Source organism: Protopterus annectens, chromosome 1.part1 (genome assembly GCF_019279795.1).
Source record: "Protopterus annectens isolate FY-2018-M chromosome 1.part1, PAN1.0, whole genome shotgun sequence".
Taxonomy (NCBI): Eukaryota; Metazoa; Chordata; order Ceratodontiformes; family Protopteridae; genus Protopterus; species Protopterus annectens.
The window spans coordinates 319,083,354-319,095,353 of NC_056726.1; the positions used below are offsets into that span (position 1 = coordinate 319,083,354).

General features: G+C 42.6%; 1 protein-coding gene across 2 annotated transcripts in view; it reads right to left on the reverse strand.

The window, feature by feature from the left end:
* Positions 1 to 12,000, reverse strand: part of WDR7 (WD repeat domain 7) — a 3,592,087-nt gene that overhangs the window by 675,048 nt on the left and 2,905,039 nt on the right. For both annotated transcript variants that reach the window (XM_044074906.1, XM_044074897.1), the window contains one exon: positions 6,984 to 7,101. In XM_044074906.1, coding sequence (XP_043930841.1) covers positions 6,984 to 7,101 — 118 coding nt within the window. The remainder of the gene's footprint in view (positions 1 to 6,983; positions 7,102 to 12,000) is intronic.

Here is a 12,000-nt window from a genome sequence, read left to right on the forward strand (position 1 = left end):
CCATTGACGAGGGGAAGGTGGTCCACACAGCCTACCTGGACCTCGCAAAAGCCTTCGATACAATACCCCACTCAGGCATTATAGATAAGCTCACCAGCTTAAATATAAACCCCTATGTCACTAGATGGGTTGCTAACTGGCTCAAGGACAGAACCCACATGGTTAGAATTGCTGGAGCCATGTCAGACTCCAAACCAGTTACAAGTGGCGTCCCACAAGGCTCAGTCCTGGGACCTCTCTTGTTCGGTATATATTTCTCGGAGGTACAGGCCAACATGGAAGGACTGTGGCTGACCAAGTTCACAGATGACTGCAAACTGGGCGCCATAATCGACTCTCCAGCCGACACAAGCATCCTCCAAAAGGGCCTCATAGAAACAGACAACTGGCACCACAGCCATGGCTTCAAGCTAAACGCCAAAAAGTATATAATCATCCCCTTTGGCAAAAACAAAGTGCCCACAAATTACCACATAGGTGGTAATCCATTAAGTACAGAAGAAGTAATTAGGGACCTGGGGACCCAAGTTGATAGGAATCTCTCAGTTGACAACCACGTGGCCAAAGTGGTTAGAAGAACATTTTATATAGCCCACCTAATCATGAAGGGATTCACATCTAGATCAGGGGAGGTCATCGTGCCTCTTTACTCATCCCTCATCAGGCCCATAATTGAGTACAATGCCCCTTTTGGGATGTACCTTACCAGACACCTGCAGCAACTGGAAAGACCCCAAAAGTACCTCAACAAGAGGATCAAAGGGCTCAAATAGATGCCATATGCTGCCCGGTTAAAGAAACTCCAGCTCTACTCAGTGGCATACCGCATGCTCAGAGGCGATATGTGCCTGACATATAAAGCCATGTCCAACCCGGAATTAATGGACATGCTGCACCTCAGAAAATCCAAATCCCATCGAGCTACGCGCTCGAGAGACTTGAACCTCAGCACTGAAATAAATAGGACATGCTGGAGGGACAGATTCATAACCCAGAGGCTCCCTTCACTCTGGAATAAAATCCCAGTCCAGGTTAGGCAGAGTCCCTCATTGACTCTCTTCAAGAGGAATCTTGATGAGTGGATGGGAGATCGTAGGTTTACCCTGGGTATCAATTCTGTGTCACTGTTAAACAGAGGCACAGTATACTAACCTCAAAAAAGGGCATAGCAAAATTAATTTAAAATGGGTGGCGAAAGCCAAACACACTCTGGTTAGGCTTATAAATGCCCTAGGGCAGATAGCCTAGTATGAATCTATGAACCTATTATGTTGTGAGACATCAGAAGCTGTTGAAAGGACCACTGGGTAAAGAGCATCCACTGAAGAATTCGCATGTGAAAACGAGCCAGGAGAAGTAATGTGATAGCTGCTGCCATGAGACCTAAGGTTTTTAATACAAATCTGGCTTGAATTCTCTTGCATTGTAGCAAAGTTTGAACATGTCGGCGAATGTCTAATACTCTTTCTAATGGGAGTTTTGCCGACAGTTCTTTTGTGTTTAATATGGCGCCTATAAAGGTTATAGATTGACAAGGCGACAATGCAGACTTTTCGAAGTTTATAGAGATACCTAGCTCTGAGCAAGTTTGGATGGTATAATCCCTGGCTCGGATTAGTTGATGCCTGGTGGAAGCAGTTAGGAGCCAGTCGTCTAGATATGGAAACACCTGGAATCCTCTCCGTCTCAGGTGAGCCGTAACCACTGCCATGCATTTGGTGAACACCCTGGGGGCTGTGGTGAGACCAAAGGGCAGGGCTCTGAACTGATAGTGACTGGTTCCCAGCCAAAAGCGGAGAAACCTCCTGGAGCATCTGTTCATTTTGATATGGTAGTACGCATCCTGAAGGTCTATGCAGCACATCCAAATGTCCGGACCCAAAAAGGGTAGAATGGACTGAAGCGTGACCATCCGGAACTTCATTCTTTGAACAGATTTGTTTAAACTGCTGAGATCCAAAATGGGTCTCCAGTCCCCTGTCTTCTTTGGTACCAAAAAGAACTTGGAGTAAATCCCGGATCCTTGCTGGTCTGCTGGGACTGGCTGGATGACTCTTTTTCTTAGCAGTTTTGAGATTTCTAGTACTGCTTGTTCCCTTAGACCGGGTGTTACATCTGGAAGGGATCTGTTTGTTTGAATGGGGGTGTGGACAAAGGGGATTTTGTAACCCTCGGATATGATAGCCTGTACCCATTTGTCTTGTGTGAGGAGTTGCCAGGCTTCTGGGTACAGTGATAATCTTCCCCCGACTGCCTCTGAGAGTGGACAGTTGGGCAGCCCCTCAGGGGTGCTGAAAGGGTTTGTCGGAAAAGGTTTCCCTGCTACCCTGATTCTGCGGACCCCCTCTGCCCCTCGGGCGGCGTCTGTTGTTGTTCCCTCCTCTGCCCCTGGAGGGAAACTCTCCACGTGTGTCAGGCACGACTCCTTGGGGTTTGCGAAACCACATTTTTCCACCCTTCTGACCTTTAGGGTATGGTCTAGAAGGAGTAGAAAAATGGACTCCCACGGCAGAGAGAGTCTTGCCTTCCTGCTCACACCTGGTAAGGGTATCCTTCACCTGTGGTCCGAACAAAGCCGAACCACCGAAAGGGGTATTGGTGAAGGACGCCTTAAAGGGGTCAGCAAAGTTACATAACCGCATCCAGGCATGTCTTCTCAAAGCCACGCCTTGCCTGCGGCTCTACTCGCACCATCGGCTGCATAAGAAATGAGCCACATGGAGGAGTTGACTATAGAATTAAGGGTCGCCAGCTGGGAGTTGATCTTTTCCTGAGACCCCGCAGCAGATGGATCCTGAAGGGTATCACCCAGGTCCTTAAGGAGATCTCTTTGAAGGCGGGTGAAATGGCACAGATAGTTCAGCGACCGCATGGAAAAGGGCGCTGAAGAAAACATCCACTTCCCGTACCTGTCCATTGTCCTAGATTCTTTATTAGGTGGATGGACAGGCAGTGAAGGGTCAGCCAACTCCTTCTTAGTGGCTGCTGCAACCACCATGGCATCAACAGGGACACCCTTAGTGAGAAACTGTTTGTCGGACGGGGCTGTGATGAATTTTGTGGGCCTGCGGGGAATTGGTTCCACTGTGTCAGGGGCCGTCCATGCCTTCCGAGCCACTACTTCCATGAGTGGGTCGAAAGGCGGAGACACCCAGGAGGTGGAAGGACGAGAACCAAACGCGTCCAGATACACAGACTCATCCTCGGAAGGGTTGAGGGCAGTCCAGTTCCCCCTCTGCTTAAGGATCTCAAGGATGTCTGAAAAGGAGACATCCTCAGAAGGGGACCTTGGGGACCCTTCCGAATCCTCCAAGTCAGTGTCAGAGGTGACTGACTCGGGGGAGTCAACATGCTTCCTCTTACATTTTCTCTTCCAAGGGGGCTCCTCCGAATGATCAGGGGAGGCCTCGGAAGATGCACCCAATGGTGCTACCTGGAGCGCATGCTCTCCACGCTTGGGGTCAGGAGGGTGGGCAGAGACCGACACAGGCACCATGAAGGGAGGAGCCGAAGGGGTCGATCGCTGAGCCGACCCGGGAGTCAGCACGCTCCTCATGACCTCAAAGGCGCCCCCATCAGGCAGAGAAGAGGGCTCCCACTCCGAAGAGACGTGAACCACTCCTGGCACCGAGAGGGATGGCTCCAAGGCCAATGTCGGGGCCAAGCTCACCTGCGCCGAGGCCCCGAGAGGGAGAACGGGGTCGGACAAGGGTCCGATGCCACTCGCCCCCTCGGAGCCGACAAGGAAGTCTCAGCACCCGGATCCCTCCAAGGACGGAACCAATGAAGAGATCGGAGCCGACAAAGGAGCTGAAGGGTGGGGTATCGGCTCCGACGTTCCAACGATTCAAGCCCCAACAAGCTCCGGCTCCGAGCACGGTAGTAGAGTCGGAGGAGGAATAGTTGAAGAAACAGGGATAGCCACAGTCTGCTGAGAAGGGCTAGTCAACATTTTGGCAAGTGCCTGTGACTTAAGGAGCCTACTGACCACCCTCTCTAAGTCATGGTCAGATAACCTGGAGGACCGAGAGGAATGGGACTATGACTCTGCTCCAATTGTAGTAATGGGGACCCAGGAGCCGAGCGAACGGATTCTAAAGAAGGGAATCTCAAATGCTTCCGGCTCAGAGACAGCTCCGATGGCAAAGTCGGGGCCGACTGAGGTCTCAAAGTGTCGGTTCCAGCCGGAACCGACAAAGAAGTAGAAGCTCCGCTCGGCGTCGGCTCCAAACAGGGAGCCGACGGTTTGGCGGGCTTTAAAGATTTCCCCAACGAAGGCTTAGTCGGGGATCCTTCAGGCTTTAACAAGCCTCTCAAAATTAGTTTATTCCTACGTTCCTGCAGGACTCTCGGACTGAAAGCATGACAGACCGAACAAGAGTCCTGCAGGTGTAGGGGGCCCAAACAATAAACACAAACAATAAACACAAGAAGTGTGACCGTCTGTCAGAGACATCTTCTGACAGCACGAGTCACACTTCTTGAAACCTTGGTATCTTTGGACATGGTAGAAGAGATACCAAGGGAATTTAAACTAGTGCTTAAACACTAAACACAGACACACACGCACTAGAACAGACAATACAACTTCTACAACTATAGCAGTTATAATTAACCAAAAACTATAATAACTATATATATATATATATATATATATATATATATATATATATATATATATATATATATATATATATATATATATATATATATACATATATTTATATATAAAACACACTATACAGAGATAGGCCTAGGAAGGGAATAAAACTCTGTAATCAACAGAAAAAAGGGGATTATAAGTGGGTCTAAAGGGATTACAATTTAACAACTCTAATAGAAAAGAAAATCTAAATTAGCAACAACAACCCTGACTATGAAAGGTTATAAAAAGAATTATACGACCTGGAGCCGGTAAAAACGCAACCTCGTAGCTGAAGCGGCAAACGAGATCTGAGTATCTGACGCCTAGCATTGTGGGATAAGGGGAGGCCTCGAGCCGGTAAATAGCTCTCGAGCTTTAGAAAAAGGCCGAGTCGGAGCCGAGGATCGGCTCTGAACCCATCCAGCAAGAATGAAGGCGAGATAGACAACTTAACATTTATAATTACCTTTGCCTTCAGAAGCCAGCCAAAGCTCATGGGTTCGTTTACTGGATCTGATAGCATATATATTTTTTTTGTAATGCTTTTAAATTAGCCTCCAGAGTATGGGTTTTGGATTTACAAATACATTTAGGAGCTTCTTTCTTTTGTTATATAGTTTATTTACGGTGGTGGACCACCAAGGAGGTTTGTTTTTGATTTTCCCATGATAAATGGTTCTGGTAGGGACTGCAATCTCTATGCATTTTTCTAAATGGACGTAGAATTCCACAGAGAATCTTTCTGCTACATTACGGTCTGGAGAAGTGAAATTACCTCTCAACCTCTTAGAGCAAGAAATCTGGACAAAGCCATAAATAAAATAGGGACAAAGGTCCAAAATAGGGGCAATTTTTAAATATTGCTCTTACAAACTTAGAAAATTGCTAGAATAACAGGTTTTGATTAGCATGAATATTCTGAAGGGTATGAAGTCTGAAACTCAAACTTCTACCATTATTTTTTAACTTCAGTCTTAAATGATTTGCTACTAATTTGCCAGAAAACCTTAACTTTATGAAAAAACATACTAAAAATATGAGGCAAATATCTGTACATTCTACAAAAATCTGTACAGTTGAGAGGTATGGAAATTACAAATTATTTTTTTGTTGATGTTGGCTTATGTGTAGCTCTTAAACTCATTGAAATTTGCTGTAGAAGCTTTGGGAGTATAAAGGAGAAGGTCACAAGTTTACGGTCAGACTTCACCAAGGAAGGAGATACTAAAGAAGAAGTGCAACAGGTGCCTTTTTTGTAAGAATTAGGTCAAGAATGCTGTTTCCTCTGTTTATTTACCAGGTGCTCAAGGGAATATTTCTTTATGTTTGAACTCAATTACTTTCCATTTTTTATTTTGCTGTGCATTCCAGACTAAACCCAAAAATGACCAGGAGTGATGAGAGCTGTACCAAGGGTAACAAACTGAAATAAACTGAAAAAAGTATAATTTTGATACTTTTAATACTTTGCAGCCAATGCAGTTATACAGTGAAGTACAGAGTTTTACAGGGAAATGGAATTATCAGGCTTAAGTTCCAGTACAGTAAACTCCCTAAACTATGTGTTCCTGTCCCCATTTACACAAACAGAAGGCTCTCATTCTGCATAGGTTTCTTAATCTTATCCAGGCTGCTCATAATTTTTAGCGGCTAGGCACAAAAACATTTGTGCAAAGTATCTTGCAAGGTCATTATTCTGGAATTATTCCAAAGAAAATCTGGAACACTATGCCACAGACTTTAATGTTGTTACTTTAAGAATGAAACTAAAACAATGACTATAAAAATGTCATACGTCTTGAGCAGTTTCCATTTGATGTTAGTTTTAAATGACCCCAGGCCAAGAGAGTGAATGAATTCTGTATCAGCTTAGACCTTCCACAGTGACAGGACTGCAAAAGACCCTAGCACAGCGGATTTAGAAAACAGCAGGAATGCCCCAGATAAGCTATTGCTTGGCATCAGAAGGGCATTAACTGATCTTTCACACTTCACTAAACACATTGAACTTTAAGAATATCTGTCAGGACTCAAATGCTGGTAGCAAAACCCAAAGGAGTTCAAAAAGGCAAGCAAAAAACTTTTTTTTTTCAGGATAACACAGCAGTTTTCTTAAAATGCCTCTCTTTTTACCTTTAAGGTCTCTCTTCTTTTAATTCTTAACATGTGACGCTTCACTCAGTGTGTGTTAAAAGAATACTTTTGTTTTTTACGGCATGCTATTCAAGCTGTTCAACTGAGAAAGACAGGCAAATTCCTTGCACACTCATACACTTCAATATCCTGTTTAAACCTCCTTCAGAAAAGCTGTTAATAGAACACTGCAGGGTTCTCTCACCTCCTTAGCAATAGTTGTTATGAAGGCTGATGGTCTGGCTGTGGCAATGAGTGAGAGAGCGTGCCGAGCAGAGCGGGCGGAGTCGGCTGCTGGGCTGAGAGGTAGTCCCATTGTGATGCTAAACAGGGGTTGGAAAAAGAAAGCATTAGAAATATAGAGTGAAAAGATTAGACACAGTTTATAATGTCAGTTCAAGGTCAATGGGATCACTCAGACAGTTGAATATAATAAGACTCCCAACAATGCAGAGTGATTAAGAGTCAGTGTGTTCCACCATCAAGTACATAATCATATAATTAACCATGAAGATTGGAAATAGCAAGTGCATCTGTCCACAGTGTTAAAAAGACCTTGTTAACAAATGATTCAGGCCTTGTGCTAAATACATGTCACAACACATAGTCTATTATAGATACAAAACACAATTATTATTATTCATGGACTGCACACCCTTTTGTAAGCCAACAGTAGATGATTACAAATGTTTATTTATGAAATAACAATAGGTGAATTGTGTGGGTGTTCTTTTGTATCTGTGAGCCTGTGTAAAGCTATTTCGGAATAATACAACACAGTTTCAATCCTGTAAAGCTGATGGTCATTTTGAGTTAGGTGCATCTGGAATACGGCTGTAATTTTGAAGCAGCTGTTTATGTCTTGTGAAGTAAAATAAACACAATGACAGTTACAAGCATGTGCAATGTGGGGCATGAAGGAAATTTCTCATTAGCCTTATAACTTTCCAGAATTCTTAATTTGTTTAAAATATTCAACATTTTTTAGGTTCCAACTACTTTTAATAGAAATGACAACATACGTATGCATGATCGTTGTCCGTCAGTCCAACCATCCATCTATCCACAACCCCTTTTTCCCATACAAAGCCATTTTTCATTATATATGACTGTCACTACTTAGAAAGTTACAAACAGCTTTTAAACAAATTAATTAAACAAATAAATAAAGTTTAGGGATTTTAAATCAACTTTTAAAATATAAATATTAGTACACTTGCAGTTCCTTTTAACAGTCTCCAGTATTGTAAGTTTGTTTTAAACCAGCTCATACTTTTTTTCTTGTAAAATATACTACTTGCTGGACTTTTTAAACAGTGAAACCAAATTGTCTTACTCCTGTGGTTGTGGAGTTAGCATAATGGTCAAGGTATTTACCTCACAAATAAGAAGTAAAGAGTTTGATTCTCACTAAGGGAAATTAACTAAACTTAAAAATGATCCAAAAAGGGCAGGTAGTCAAGCACTTAGATATAAACCTGTACACTGAAAACCAACTGCTTAGCTGAGTTGGGAATATAATTGAAGCAGAAAGTCGGTGCCAATAGCTGAACTTAGGGGTATTTAGTCTTATTTCAGCCGTTAGCTTAGCTAGTGTCATCGGATTACTGAAATGAACTGATACACAATCAAAAAGAAAAACAAATATGAGTAAGGAAGAAGTTGGCTAAAATAAAAAGTCTTCAACTAATGCACGCAAAGGCTCCTTTCCAAACAAATAACATATGGACTATGGCAAACTACGTATATTACAACAGCAATTTACACAACAGTTTAGGTTACTCAGCACATGTTCTGAGTAAAGTAAAAGCTATTACAAGGGACTCTTTCCATACAATTACTTAAAAAAGCGATGCTTCCAGAATAGCTTTACTTAAATAAATTTTATTATGAATGTATAAAATGTATGCTACACAAATGTATTTCTTGATATGTTATGTGACAATGAAGAAATAAGCATTAATCTATTACTGATGAGTACTGGCATACTGTTGCCTCTCACAAAGTAAGGTCACACAGGTACTGACTGTGGCATTGCAGTTGTTCATACAGAACAGACTGTAATGTCACACAGCAAAGTATTATACGGAATGAACATTCTTCTGTTTTTTCCCCCTCAACTATCCCTGCGCAACCATCTAGACCCCAGTAACCATGGAACCAACTTTCTCTCTCCTTTCCATTCCAGTGTCCAAGGACACAAAGAAAAGGAGGAAATGAAAGCAATGATTCATGGCCATAACTGGAAGGGAATGTAGATTTCCTCATAGCTCCCTCTTTCAGCAGTGTCATGCTGTGCATCATCAAAATAGGGTCTATGCCACCCGCCCAGTCAAACATTCATACTTTCTCACATGCTAAAACCTGGCTACAGTGCTGTGTAGGCTACATCACATCTGTGTTCATGTGCTCCTTTAACACCTATTTGCTACAAGGTGTCAGTAATATTGTGGACTAGGCTACCAGACTCTATACAAAATGGGTGAGCTTGTGTCAGGTCTTCATTCTCACTCTGTTCAGACAGTTCCTCCAGCACCCAAGCCACAAGACTACCAGTGGTCATCTGGACTGCTGTCAAGATTTTATCCCTCTGTTCCAAGAAGCTGGCAAAATGAGGGCATGAAGCAAGCTATACAGTCATATGTAACCTAAACAAGATTTCTAGTAACAAAAGGTTACATATTCATGTAGACTTACACAATATCAATTATGAGGAAGACCCACACAGAAATTACTCATGAAAAGCAAACTGAACTGTCCCTATTTACAGTTTTCAAAGTTTTTTTTGTATGGCAATAACACTTTAAATAAAAAGCATATTGAAAATCTGAAAGTGTAATTAAACAATTTAATGATTTTTGTATAACATTATTTACCACCAATATTTATAATACTTACCAAATAATCACAAAAAACTAGGAACTATTTACAGTGTTATAAAAACAAACTTCATATCTATACTTAACTTTAACATTTTCAAGGTTATCATCCCCTTGGGTTGGGGTTAGCAAAGTGGTGAAAGTTTTCACTTCACAGACACAAGTATACAAGGTACAGGGGGTGATTTTTACCGTTGAGAGAAATTGGCTAGGCTTAAAATGGCCTACAAGGACAAATAGCCTAGTACTAATCTATGAAGTAACACAGCTGCTTAATTTTCACATTTCAAACTACATTTCTTAGTTCTACTCTTGATTTCTATCTCCTTACAAATGATTTTTTGCAACTATTAACAACACAGTTAGCCTGGCTCTGTGGTGCGGAGAGATGGACTCCCTTCTGTGACCCAAGCAACCAAAGTCTGATTAACAGTCTCGGTGTCACAGCAGTCAGGCAGAGAGGGGAAGGTGTAAAGTGGAGTGACCTGCTCTCCTCTTCTCGGGGAGTGAGGAGTGTTGCATGAACTCATGGGCTCACAGAGTCAGCATGATTTCCCAGATGGCTACAGGACAACACCCAATTTTGCTTCCCAATGAAGAGTGGGGTGCTTGGAGGGAAGAGTGGTGATGACTGCCACAGTCAGTCCAGGAGCACAGTCCTCTTCCACTATTTTGTCAGGGGATAAGGCACATGCAAGAAAAAGCAGACCCAGCACTGACGGCTGTCTAAATAATGGTTTCTCCAGGCTGACCCATGCCCCGGTGATGGAGAACAAATGGGCCCGCTGGTCAAGAGGGGTCTAATGATCATCCATCAGTTGGGGCAAAAAAAATAATAGCAATAAAGTTAGTAATGGTTTTTGATGTTTGGATGCTTTTGATTCCCTGTCATGACTGAGCATAAACATAGCCATTAACAGTTCTATTTTACTGCTGAATGACTGTCTCAACAATTCTGCCAGAGAAAGCATAAAACTTAACTCATGGCATACTCAGAAGATATGCCCCCAACTCCCTGTCTTTCCATATACACATTTATAATATAAATTGCTAGTTTTTAGAAATGTTCTCCATAACCTGTTTGGCATATAAAATTATTGATGCAGACATTCTTAGGCAAATATCCTAAATTTCCTGGACTGTGTTGCACATCTTGGTGCTAAACGCACCTGTACCAAATTATTCCATTCTAAACTAACTGATAGGCTCCTTTCCCAAACAACTTCTTTGAGTACCTATTCTTCGTCTTATTATTATTCTCCTGCCAGATTCCACAGACTCTAATCATCATTTTCTTTAGATTTTCCTCTATGTGCAAAGTTTATAAGGTAAATGGGGAAATGGAAGTAGGTTGCTGGATCCTTTTTCTATATCACATACACAAGCACACACACCTACAGAAAATTTAGAGTTCCTAGTCCACCTACTTTATATGCCTTTGGAATGTGACAGGAATTCAGAGCACTAAAGGAAAAACCCAACAGAACACTGGGATGACATGTAGACTTTCTACAGAAGGCACCCGTGCTGAAAACTGAACTAGAGGAATCTCTTGTTGTTAGGCAGTAATTCTATCTGTTGTGCTGCCCCTGTTTTCCCAATATCCATCAATCCACAACCCCTTTTTCCCATTTTGTCAACTAGCGCCAATGTTCACACTGCCGGGTGGCTAGCCCTGGCTCAGTATTTCTATTTTTCCACTCCATGGCTATTTTTCCCACCCTACTGAATTTCCACTCTCTCCCTAGAGGTAAAATTTCTGACTGCCAATCCTTTAATTCTTTCACCCTTGACATCTTCCTTGGCAATTCTGTTAGTGACATTAGAAATGTTTTCCCCCTCCCTTCTTTCATATAAAGCCTGTAACGTAAACCTACTGGTTTCCCTTGGGAGAGATTCCTGACTCAACATAACTTCCTTCCACTTAGCTGTATTCTTCTAAAAACAAACCAAGTACACTCACATCAGAGAGTTTGCCTTACAGTAATTCTGTAGCTCAAGTAATATCAAGACTGCCAGATCTTCGGGCATTGATAACTTTGCACACGTTACATTAGCATGTTTACCATACCAAATAAACTACTGCGGTAGTGGTGCTGTGGTAGCATTGTTGCCTCATAGCAAGACGTTGTCCCGTTCGATTCTCAGCTAGAGCGTCTTCTGTGTGGAGGCATATGTGAATGGGGCGTGCCTTAGTTGAAGGTTGTGCGTCAGGGCTGGTAACCCGGTACGTAAAAATCCACTACCAATCATTAGCAGACCGGAGTTCCGCTGTGGCGACCCCTAACCGGGAAAAAGCCGAAAGACACAAACAAACCATACCAAATAAACTCTTGAATTTTT